General features: G+C 33.6%; 1 protein-coding gene across 5 annotated transcripts; it reads right to left on the bottom strand.

Annotated features, from left to right (window-relative positions):
* Positions 1 to 9,698: 9,698 nt before the first annotated feature.
* Positions 9,699 to 12,410, bottom strand: LOC136203287 (protein TIME FOR COFFEE-like). Of its 5 annotated transcripts, none has more exons than XR_010674775.1 (7): positions 12,090 to 12,410; positions 11,964 to 12,008; positions 11,742 to 11,816; positions 10,580 to 10,841; positions 10,417 to 10,484; positions 10,181 to 10,247; positions 9,699 to 10,070 (listed from the first exon to the last, which is right to left on the bottom strand). XR_010674775.1 is itself a non-coding variant. In XM_065994407.1 (7 exons), the coding sequence occupies exons 5-7, from the start codon at positions 10,456 to 10,458 to the stop codon at positions 9,771 to 9,773; spliced, it is 435 nt and encodes a 144-aa protein (XP_065850479.1). In that variant the 5' UTR covers positions 10,459 to 10,484; positions 10,580 to 10,841; positions 11,742 to 11,816; positions 11,928 to 12,008; positions 12,090 to 12,410; the 3' UTR covers positions 9,699 to 9,770. The 5 variants fall into 5 exon arrangements, 4 of the variants coding, with proteins under 4 accessions (XP_065850479.1, XP_065850477.1, XP_065850478.1 ...); XM_065994407.1 differs by having other exon boundaries at positions 10,181 to 10,273; positions 11,928 to 12,008; XM_065994405.1 differs by having other exon boundaries at positions 10,181 to 10,273.
* Between the last annotated feature and the right edge of the window lie 578 nt (positions 12,411 to 12,988).

The raw sequence follows: 12,988 nt of genomic DNA, 5'->3' as shown, positions 1-12,988 counted from the left end.
ATGGGGGAGTTTGTTGAAACACCTTTCCACATGATTTTGATTTGACAAAATTATTTAAGTAATTGATAAAAAATATTCTAACACATTAAATTTAAATGCTTTGATTTATTTATACTAATGTGTTTGTTCAATGTTGAGTTTATTTATCTATAAGACATTAAGATTTAAAAGTCTAAAAGCCCATGAGTGGAAGTCAAGCCCAAGTCAACATGATCAAGACCTCACGGCCCAAGAAGATGAAACGTAGCCGTTTCAAGCAAAACGACGACTCAGCGTGTAGAAGGATCGAGAAGCCTTCTAGCAAAAGCTTCAACAGAAAGCTGCTGAGTCAAGCGACAAGCAGTCAGGACAGCGGCAGACAAGAATCAACTTCTAGACAAAGTATTTCTACTTTGGGTAAAGTTCAGAAGGCGCAGGAAGCTATCTGGAAGACTTTGCCAAAAATGTCGAAACATTCTGTTTGCTAGACGAAAAGCTGCCGAGCACTGCCGTGGACAGAAGATGCATGAATCTCATTGGCCAACGACACTGAGCGCGTACTGAGTGACAACGACAGGAAGTCGTTTCCCTCCAACGGTTATTTCAAAATTCGAAATGACCAGGTGCCTCAAGTGTCACTATAAATAGGCCTCTCATTTGCTTCATTCGATGCAGATCTTCAACTAGTCAAAACGCTGACCAAATTTCTACAAGAAGTTCTGTGAGAAAAGCAAAGCAAAAACCTTACACCAATTTCCATATTATTGTGTAAAAGTCTAGAGTGATTTTCAATCATCTAAAGTGTCTTAGCAATTGTTGTTTAGGACAAACACTTTATCATTTCTAGAAGAATAGAAAGGAGAGGCTGAGTACTCGGTTATAGTACTCAGCGGTAGATATAGGAGTGAGTAGAGGTATAGAGGAAGGTACTCTTGTATACTCAGCTTCTATTGTAAAAGGTTTCGTGCTCTACCTTTAAAGAGCTCAGTAGAGAATTCGAAAAGCTCGGAACGAGTTCCAGGGACTGGACGTAGGCGGAGAGACCGAACCAGGATAAGTCTGCTGAGTAACATCTTTCTAACCCTTAAACTCCTTTACATATTGCTTGCTATAAAATTGACTAAGTAACGAGCTCACGCTGAGTTCAAACTGCTTAGTCACGCTGTATAAACTTTTTCATAAGAAAAGAAGTCAGCCTTAACGGACAAAATTTTAAATAGTTCCTATCCCCCCCCCCTTGGAACTAACTTGTCACGTTATAAGGGACCAACAATTGTTACTGAAATTAAGTGATAAAGAACAGGGCCTCAATGATGTTTCAGTTCAGTAATGTTTCAGTTAAGTAATCTTTGAGTTTAATAATGTTTCAGTTCAGTGATGTTTCAGTTTAATAATATTTCAGTTCAGTGATGTTTAAGTTCAGTGATGTTTCAGTTTAGTGATGTTTCAGTTCAGTAATATTTCAGTTCAGTGATGTTTTAGTTCAGTAATATTTCAGTTCAGTAATGTTTCAGTTTAATTATGTTTTAGTTTAGTAATGTTTCAATTCAATAATATTTTAGGTTAGTGAGGTTTTAGTTCAGTAATATTTCAGTTGAGTAAGGTTTCAGTTTAGTAATATTTTAGTTCAGTAATGTTTCAGTTAAGTGATGTTTCAGTTCAGTGATATTCAATTTAGTAATATTTCATGTTTAGTGATGTTTCAGTTTACTAATGTTTCAGTTTAGTAATATTTCAGTCCAGTGATGTTTCAGCTCAGTAATGTTTCAGTTAAGTGATGTTGTTTTAGTTCAGTAATGTTTCAGTTCATTGATGTTTCAGTTCAGTAATATTTCAGTTTAGTAATCTTTGAGTTCAGTAATGTTTCAGTTCAGTAATATTTCAGATAAGTCATGTTTCAGTTCAGTAATATTTCAGATAAGTGATGTTTCAATATAGTGATGTTTCAGTTCAATAATATTTCAGTTCGGCAATGTTTCAGTTCAATGATGTTTTAGTTTAGTAATGTTTCAATTCAGTAATGTTTCAGTTTAGTGTGGTTTCAGTTCAGTGATGTTTCAGTTGAGTAAGGTTTCAGTTTAGTAATATTTTAGTTCAGTGATGTTTCAGTTAAGTGATGTTTCAGTTCAGTGATGTTTCGGTTCAGTGATGTTTCGGTTTAGTGATGTTTCGGTTAAGTGATATTCAATTTAGTAATATTTCATGTTTAGTGATGTTTCAGTTAAGTGATGTTTCGGTTCAGTGATGTTTCGGTTCAGTGATGTTTCAGTTTAGTGATATTTCGGTTAAGTGATATTCAATTTAGTAATATTTCATGTTTAGTGATGTTTCAGTTTACTAGTGTTTCAGTTTAGTAATATTTCAGTTCAGTGATGTTTCAGTTTAGTAACGTTTTAATTTAGTAATGTTTCAGTTGAGTGATATTTCAGTTCAGTAATGTTTCAGTTCAGTAATGTTTCAGTTAAGTAATCTTTGAGTTCAATAATGTTTCAGTTCAGTGATGTTCAGTTCAGTAATATTTCAGATCAGTGATGTTTCAGTTCAGTGATGTTTCAGTTCAGTGATGTTTCAGTTTAGTGATGTTTCAGATTAGTAATATTTCAGATTAGTAATATTTCAATTCAGTGATGTTTTAGTTCAATAATATTTCAGTTCAGTAATGTTTCAGTTCAGTAATGATTCTGTTTAGTAGTGTTTCGATTCGGCAATATTTTAGTTCAGTGAGGTTTCAGTTCAATAATGTTTCAGTTGAGTAAGGTTTCAGTTTAGTAATATTTCAGCTTAGTAATGTTTTAGTTAAGTGATGTTTCAGTTCAGTGATGTTTCGGTTAAGTGATGTTTCAGTTCAATGATGTTTCAGTTCAGTGATGTTTCAGTCATGTGATGTTTCGGTTCAGTGATGTTTCGGTTCAGTGATATTCAATTTAGTAATATTTCAATTTAGTGATGTTTCAGTTTAAGTGATGTTTCAGTTCAGTAATATTTCAGTTCAGTAATATTTCGATTGAGTGATGTTTGAGTTTAGTAATGTTTCAGTTTACTGATGTTTCAGTTCAGTAATGTTTCAGTTGACTGATGTTTCAGTTCAGTAATGTTTCAGTTGACTGATGTTTCAGTTTAGTAACATTTCAGTAATGTTTGAGTTTAGTAATGTTTCAACTCAGTGATGTTTCAGTTCAGTGATGTTTCATTTGAGTGATGTTTTAGTTCAATAATGTTTGAGTTCAGTAATATTTCAGTTTAGTAATGTTTCAGTTCAGTAATATTTCAGTTCAGTGGTGTTTCAGTTCAGTGGTGTTTCAGTTCAATGATGTTTCAGTTCAGTAATATTTCAGTTCAGTAATGTTTCAGTTCAGTAATGTTTCTGTTTAGTGATATTTACGTTACATTACGTTACGTTACGTTTGTGTGACGATATAAATGAATTGCATAGAGGGAGTAGCATTTAATACAACATCTAAATGGATGATATTACACATTTATTATTGTCATTAATGTGACATTAGAATATATAAATTCTAGAGATTGTAATCTTAATGATTGTTTATAAATAAATGAGTGCCAAAAGAAATAAAAAAAAAACTTAAGGATTTACAAATTGATCTTCGAATCCTAAGGATTTACAAATTGAGCTTATAATCCTAAAAATTTATAAATTGAGCTTACAATTTTAAGGTAATAAATAGGGGGACAATACCATCAATTGGAACATCATTAGTGTTGTATTTGGTTGTCATAAATAATGTTGTACATTCTCAATGTCAAGCTTTTCGTGTTCCCAATGAATAATCATTTATTAAGAGAAATAAATTTAATGCATATAACACTGATTATACGGATACAAAATTACTCAAAAGAAGACGTCTTCTTATGTAGAATAAAAACATCCGGGAAATTTTTTTATTTCTTGGAAGTTGGTTGTATCTTGAAAGTTGGAATAAATTTTGAGTAAAGAGAAAACGTTTTTCAAAGCACAATATTCCAAGTTACAACTGACATGTCATCAGGTAAAACCTATTTTAATATTAAATGATTACTTAAATCATGGAACATTGAATTTTGATCCAATGGCTATTAAACACTCCCCATAAATGGAGATAATTTAACACTCTCCATTAAGAATACCCTATATATATATATATATATTTGTGGCTTTTGGATTTTCTTCCACTTGTGTTTTTTCATCTTCATGTAACTCTTACTTTCTTTTATTACTTAATTAATGGGTTAGTAATTAACAATAAATAATGTGCTAATATAGTACTCATGATATAGAGATAATTGAAATTCATTAACTCATTTTTTAACTCATATATTGTATTTTCTCTTAAGGTGCAAACAGCTTATAAAACACTTTTTCTAAATTCTCTCTGCTTCTGCTATTATATAGTATAGATGTTCATCCCAAGTTCAACCCGTTGTTAATTTAGACGGGTTCAGTTCGGTTTTAAAAAATCAAATTTAGATGGGTTGGGTTCGGGTTTAAAAAATCAAATTTCAAGCACAGCACATATGAGTCCATCTAAAAAAAATATACATAACTTTTTTTTTTTGAAACCAAAACGAAACATATATTACGGAGATGGAACCAAATCAATACAAAGCGCACCACCTAACCAACTAGGGGCGGTAAAGGAATTAAAAACGTGAGCATTGGAACAGGCTTGACGTGCTATAACATGAGCAGCCCCATTCGCTACACGCGGAGTAAACGAAACAACGAAATCGTTCCTATTAGCAAGGAGATAATTACAATCAGAAATAATGCCTCCAAACTCAGACCAATCAACTTTTTCGGCTTTGATACTGTCAACAACGTCTTTGGCGTCACACTCAAACAACACATTACAGCAATTCAACGAGATAACCCAAGCTATAGCACTCTGCAACGAAAGCGCTTCTACAATCCGAGAATCAGCAGCAAAGGAATGCAGCTCGCTACGCAAAGCCATAAACGATCCATCAGAGCTTCGAAGGATTGCACCAGACCCGCACTGCTGCTGTTCGTTGAACACGGCTCCATCCACATTGCACTTAACCCAACCAGAGGGAGGCCGCTGCCATGAAACCATACCCGAACTACTGCTGCTGCGGACTAAACCAGCAGACTGACGGTGCTGTTACTGCTGAAATCGCCAAGCATTTACAAAGAAAACCGCATTTGTAATAGCAGGTCCAGGGAGATTAAACTTTGAATTCCAAACCAAATCATTACGCTGAGACCAAATAGACCACAAGGTTAATCCGACATTTACACGCAATTCCATATCAGACACAACAAAGATATGCAGCAAAGCCTCATTGAAATATTCATGATAAAAAATTGCAGTATCCACTCCACTGATTAACCAGCATTCCTGAGCATAAATACAAGACACAAATAAATGAAACTCATGCTCAACATCCGACTGACAAAACTGACATTGAATAGGTATTGGGACCCGACGCTCAGAGATTCTGTACCGGGTAGGAAGACACCGGGTTCCAATTTTCCACAGAAAGGATTTAATTTTTGGTGGAAGTTCCGTCTCCCAAATCCGCTTCCAACCTGTGTTTGTAACTGATCTCGCCACACGGGTGTCCGTAATTACTCTGTACCCGGATTTACTAGAATAAATTCCAGATCTCGTGAAATGCCATATCTGTTTATCTGCCACTTGTCTAAATGGTATAATACAACCCCCAATAACAGCAGCTTCAGATGGTGAAAATAGTCTAGCAAGTTTACCTCGATCCCAAATTCGTGTCCCAGGAATAAAAAGATCAGCCACCACTGTATCAGTATACCCTGGTTGTACCGGCGACCTCACACAAAAATCCTCATTTTCCTTTAACCAAGGATCCCTCCAAATTGAGATTGATCTGCCATCACCAACACTCCATCTAATCCCCCAATTTAAGAATTCTAATCGAACGCCACACGCTCCCCCAAACATAACTAGGATTATTGCCCAGTCTAGAGGATAGGAAAGATTCCGTAGAAAAATATTTAGCTTTTATAATTCTGCTTACCAAAGAATGTGGTTCAATTAGAAGCTTCCATCCCTGCTTACCTAAAAGAGCCAGATTGAAGTTCTGGAGATCCCGAAAACCCAGACCTCCTTCTGATTTCCTCGCACACAGACGAGACCACTCAAACCAATGAATTCGATGATTACCTCCTGCCTTCGAACCCCACCAGAATGAGTTCATCAATTTCTGTAAATCATTACAAATAGCTTTGGGAAGAAGAAAGACACTCATACAGAAGGTTGGCAAAGCTTGTGCAACCGTCTTTAGGAGAATTTCCTTCCCAGCAGACGACAGAAAGCGAAGACTCCAAGTACTCAACCTCTTCCTTAGCCTGTCTTTTAAGAAACTGAAAATAGCTGTTTTTGACCTTCCAATCAGAGACGGCAGTCCTAGATACCTCCCAGTATCAAGAGGCGCATAGATCTATAATGAATTGCAAAGATCCGCTTTCAAAGCTGCCGAAACGTTAGGAGAGAAGAAAATCCCAGATTTCTGATGGTTAACCGCCTGTCCAGAAGCAGCTTCATAACACTGGAGAATTCTAGATATCTGCACACATTCCCCATGAGTTGCTTTGAAAAAAATGAAACTATCATCCGCAAAAAACAGATGAGATACAAACGGAGCTCCTCTAGCAACTCTACAACCATGAATAAGACCATCCACTTCAGCCTTCTGAATCATTCTAGATAAAACTTCAGTACAAATGATGAATAGATATGGGGAAAGTGGATCCCCTTGTCTTAACCCACGCCCAGGATTAATTGGTCCAACAAGATGTTGATTTACAGAAATTGAATATTCCACAGTAGTGACACACAACATCATCCACCGTATCCATTTTTCATGAAAACCCATTTGCTTAAGGACATCCTGCAAGAAACCCCATTCAATCCTATCATAAGCCTTGCTAATATCAATTTTTAGTACCACCTCTCCCAATGAACCTCTGTTCTTCCTTTTCATATGGTGAATAGCCTCAAAAGCTATCATATGGTGAATAGCCTCAAATATATATAACTTTTAATTATAAAAAATAAATGTTATACTTAAAAGTAAATATTTAATTATAAATATATAGATTTATTAATTAATTTTAATAAGATGGTCGGCCCCAATCACACCTAAAAAGTAGGCGGGCTAAAGCGGGTCTGAACCGACCTTGGTCTAAGATCAATTTTCATTGTCCAAACTCGGTCCAAATGACATGGTCATAGGCGGGCCGAACGGGTACCCATGCCAGTGGGCAGATTTAGATATGAGTAGCACACCGGTTCTCGATGTCAAATGGAGGACCTCATGTACATATTTTGATATGTATAATATATACTCGTATATATTATAAAAGCTTCCACTATTTTATTTATTAAAGGGATAAGGTACCAAAATAGGCCTAAGGTTTTTGGAGAAGTACCAATTTAGGCTCAACGTTCAAAATAGCACCAATATAAGCTTAACGTTTATAACATAATATCAATTTAGGCTTAACGTTTACAATATAGCATCAATTTAGGCCCCACGTACAAAACAACACCAATATAGGATTAACGTTTACAAAATAATACGAATTTAAGCTTAACGTTTTATAAAATATATCCAATTTAAGCTAAATGTCACAATTAAATTAACCAAATTATATTCTTTTCCTATTAACTTTATATGTTATCTTTTTATTTAGTTCTATTTTTTTTTATTTTTTATAATACAATTAATTAGTTTTCTTGCCCATTAAAACCTTATATTTGTTTTTCATCAACCATTCCATGACTCCTAAATTTTATGGCTCATGTAATATATGCAAATTAAAAGTAATTGAATATCCACAATATTTTAAACACTAGTTAAAATAATATTGATACATATCAGTGTTCGAAAGATTGTGGATATTCAATTACTTTTAGTTTGCATATATTACATGAGCAATGAAATTTAGTAATCATGGAATCATTTATGAAAAATGAATATAAGATTTTAATGGACAATAATACTAATTAATTGTATTATAATAAATAAGAATATAGAACTAAGTAAAAAGATAACATATAATGTTAATAGGGAAGGAATATAATATGATTAATTTAATTATGACATTTAGCTTAAATTGTATATATTTTGTAAAACGTTAAGCTTAAATTCGTATTATTTTGTAAACGTTAAGCCTATATTGGTGCTATTTTGTACGTGAGACCTAAATTGATGCTATATTGTAAACGTTAAGCCTAAATTGATATTATGTTGTAAACGTTAAGCATATATTTGTGCTATTTTGAACGTTGAGCCTAAATTGGTACTTCCCCAAAAACCTTAGGCCTATTTTGGTACCTTATCCTTTTATTAAATGGGATTACAATACACGTACTATGAATTGAGCTCCTTCAAGTGTTTAATATAAGACTCTCTAAGAGAATCCAAAAATAACTTGTGTAAAGCCACTTTATAGGTTCATCATAGGAAGTTATTAACACTGATGTGGTGTTAATAACTTCGATATTCACTGATATTCACTGATATTCACTGATATATTCACTGATATTCCTTCACCAGAATAGATCTCTCATCTTTCTCCTACTTCGATAATGCGCACCTCCGACTGTTCTCTTCTACCGACCACCACCACCCCCGGTCGTTTCAGAGACCACCATCACCCTCTCGTTGGTTTTCTTCTTCCTTTCATGTCTGCTTCTTTCTTTTATCTTGTTTAATGTCAATCAATCCACAACAGTTTGCAACTAATTGGGTATTCTATGAGGTTTTTTCATATGAAAATAAATTAAGGCCTTAGAACTTGTAATTGAATTTTTTAACAATCAATGGTTTACTGTGTCCTATATATAATACTAGTTTTAGACTCGTGCAATGCACGGGTTTATATATGTATATTTTTATTAAACATGATATATATTTTTTTTATAATGTCACATGTATTAAAATTTTATTATATCCAAACAATATTTATATAGTAAAATTAAGTATAATATACTTAAAGATATGAATGGTTTAAAATTAAAAATTAAAATAATATGTTTAAATATAGGAATGGTCTAGTCCATATTATTTAAATTTTCTCATTAAGTGATTTTAAATTTGTGTTAGATCATTTCTCAATCTTAAAATTGAACTGATCCAGCCTAAATAATCTTGAACTTGAGATCTGTTGAAATTAGAAGCAAAATTAATGATTTTGAAGTTGAAATCTAATATGAAATGTAAAGTTAAAATATATTTAATATTAATATAAATAATCCTGTAATTTTGGTTCGTAAGTACAGTAGATTAATATAAATTAGAAAAATATTTAAAAGATTTTAACACTAAAAGACAAAGTTTTAGTTTCAAATAAAAGTACAGTAGATTAGTCTAATTAATTAATACTTCGTTGATCTTAAAAAAACATTAAACTTAGTACATGGATAATGAGAAAAGGATAATGGAAGAACCTCGAGCAATTTTTCTGCAACTCAAAATGAATCTCATTACTTAACAAAGATTTCTTTTACATTTCTCCATAAAACTTGGAGTTTATTTGTCTACAACTCTTTCATTTCTTTTTGCATTACTTTAAATGGAAAAATAACAACCTTAATAAGTTGTGTTTGCTGTTGACTAAATTTAATGGGAAAATAAAAGTAGGTGCATGCTGAAATTCAAGAAAAAGAGGAGCAAAAACTTATAGAAAACACTTAAGATTGTTCATATGTTTAAAATACAACAATGTGGCAAAAGAAACTTAGCAACATATTATTAGGTGCCCCTAGGGATAATTATTGCTGAACTAAAATCTACTTTCTTTGTGCTATATCTATAATGTTGGTAGGAGAACACATTTCCTTCCTAGTGCGGCCTGGAAAGATGGCTAGATGCTGCCCCTTATCTTGCATAGAGTTCCCGCCTCGCAATTCAGTAAAAGGCACTACATTCACATTGCATGCCTTTACCTCATATTGTAAAGTAGAACCAGTAGCAGCTGACCATAAAGGATTTATCCTTGTCAATTGTTGGTGATAATGAATATTCCTCGCAATATAGCAATGGATTTCCCACCTTTTCAGTCTTGGTTGGTTAAAAAGCAAATGAGGCGCCTAAAATAGTTATGGAACAAAGAAACACCATCAGAATTTAAAGAAGATACTTTTTAGAAGAAGATGGAGAAAGAAAAGACATGGGAGAAGAAAAGATAAAAATGGCATACCTGTATAGCTGCAGAAGGTACAACATTTCCATCCATTGATAAAACTACTTGAAGTGGTGTCATATATCTACAGATTCCAAAAATGTCATTTTCCTATTGAAGATAATCTAAATCACTGCTGTACCGCTAGAGAAAGGAAAAGAACAGAAAAACAAACAAAATAGCATGCCCGTACCCCATATGCCGCTAGAGAAAGGAAAAGAACAAACAAAACACACAAAATAGCATGCTCGTACCCCTATATGAGGAAGCCCAATAGGCCAACTTGCCATAGACATTGGAAGAGGAAGATAAGTTGATTGAGCTGAGAATAATGGGGAGAAAAAGATGAAGACATCATAGAATCAGCAACCAGTTCAAAAACAAAAATGAGCAGAAAAATTAAATCACCCAAGAGACCTCAATGCTTGTTTTTTCGGTGTTTGGGTGCTGCTTCTACGCATTTTGATGCACCTTGTTTCCAATTCCATTTAAACTGCCACTATCTCTATTAGATTTCTCCAAATCAAGTTGGAGATCAATACTTCTTTCTCTGCTAGAAATTACAATAGACTTCTAGGATTCAGCCTCATTTGTTACTATTTTTTGTCTTCCTATCTTCGGGCTCCACATTCACATCTTTTTCGATTTTCACTGCTTTATCGTCCTCCGACTTAGTTTCCTGAGCACGAAGCAAGCATTTAATACCATGAGTTTAGAAAATTATGCTCGGCCTGGATGATAAACAAATAGATCAAAGTTTTCTATCTTTCTAACATTGCAATTCAAACAGAAAAACAAATCACAAACTCCTTGCTGGCATTTAATCAAACATGTGTAACGCACTCTAACTCGTGGTCATTTCTGAACTATTGAATATGAAAATTAGCCTTTATTCATTTTCAATAAGCAACAGAACATCAAAAGCATAAATTGTCTGTAAGGGCAAGAAATGGAAACCGTATGACACGCGGCCTATAGCAAACAAAAGCAATCATAATAAAAGGAAAAATGAAATCTCTAAAGAAACAGAGAGAGATGGGATTAACACCTCCAAAGCAAACTCACCGTGAGAATCGCTACGAAGAGAATAAAGAACTATAGAGACGAACAAAACAGGAAAAATAATAATGGAGCACACATCAACTTAAATAAAATTTAAAAGAACCATAGAGACGAACAAAACGAAATTAGATACCCCATCTTGATTAAGCTGACGATGATGGTTGATGGATTGAGTTTGGAAGAGTCATTTGAGAGGAATGGAGCACACATCAACTTAAATAATAATTCTTTGATTCTCTTTTTTTTTGGCACAGGCCGAGTTAAGGAAACATGGGAGAGTAAATAATCAAAGTTATCGGTGAAACTTCCTTCAGCCCATCATTCACAAACTGTTTGATTATAATTTCAGGTTTATTGAATACTCTGCAATCACACAAAAAATACCCAACCAATTCCAAAATTCAAATTTCAAAAATCCTCAGTTCGGAGAAACCATAAATTTAATTGTCCCAAATCAACTGTTATTCCAATTGCACTACATTGGTATATATGTAACAAAAACTTCTTGAGAAATTACCTCCAAACCATATATGCTTATAGTGTGCAAATCATTCATGTGATTTCTCTGATTCTACAGAATTTGAATCTTTTCCTGTAGAGAAAAACACAGACAAACCAAAAATTGAAAAACAGTTTCTAGTCCAAAAAATTAATAAAATTTAACAAACCCAAACATAAACATGCCCCAAAAGACTCAGGACACCTATTCAGTAGATGATGCATGCAGGGAAACCATCACCTAGCTTTACTCCATGCTTCAGAGATGAAGAAGAAAAATTGAACCCTTCGAAAACACAAATAAAAATGACAAGAAATTTCAAAAGAACAGAAGAAGTAATAAATAAAATGAAAAAAAATCAGTTACCATAAAAAATTTTAACAGTTGGTTATGGCATGAAGGAGCAACTGAGGAAGATGAAGCGATGGTATAAAGGAGCAACCGGGGAAGATGAGGCGATCAAAGTTCAAAAGGCAATTGTGAAAGATGAAGCAATCCGAGTTCAAAAAAGAACCAAAATACAACTCTCGAAGATGAAGCGACTTGAAAAAGAAGCAAATGATTTTAGATATTTTGAATAGATACAGAATGGGTAGAAACAGAATGGGTAGAACGTGGGTAGTTTTTTTGGGAACGGTTTATGACCATTAATAAGTTGGAGAAAATTTATAAAGAAGAAAGCTATAATATTTTAAGAATGTGAGACGTCAACCATAAACAATCCTGAGAGATGACACATTAGCATCTATAACTACAGATTTAGTATATTTTATTTTAACAGTTGGTTATGGCATGAAGGAGCAACTGAGAAAGATGAAGCGATGGTATAAAGGAGCAACCGGGGAAGATGAGGCGATCAAAGTTCAAAAGGCAATTGTGAAAGATGAAGTAATCCGAGTTCAAAAAAGAACCAAAATACAACTCTGGAAGATGAAGCGACTTGAAAAATAAGCAAATGATTTTAGGTATTTTGAATGGATACAAAATGGGTAGAACGTGGGTAGTTTTTTTGGGAACGGTTTATGACCATTAATAAGTTGGAGAAAATTTATAAAGAAGAAAGCTATAATATTTTAAGAATGTGAGACGTCAACCATAAACAATCCTGAGAGATGACACATTAGCATCTATAACTACAGATTTAGTATATTTTATAGATAGATTATCAAATTGGAATTTTTGAGCAATGATGAAATTTTCCAAACCCAGAGCAACCACCCTCCACATGCGATAGCTTTTGTTAACCCTATATATACAATTTCATT

This window comes from Euphorbia lathyris, chromosome 8, assembly GCF_963576675.1.
Source record: "Euphorbia lathyris chromosome 8, ddEupLath1.1, whole genome shotgun sequence".
Classification (NCBI taxonomy): domain Eukaryota; kingdom Viridiplantae; phylum Streptophyta; class Magnoliopsida; order Malpighiales; family Euphorbiaceae; genus Euphorbia; species Euphorbia lathyris.
Note: the sequence above shows the minus strand (reverse complement) of the source record. Positions and strands in the feature narration are given on the sequence as shown.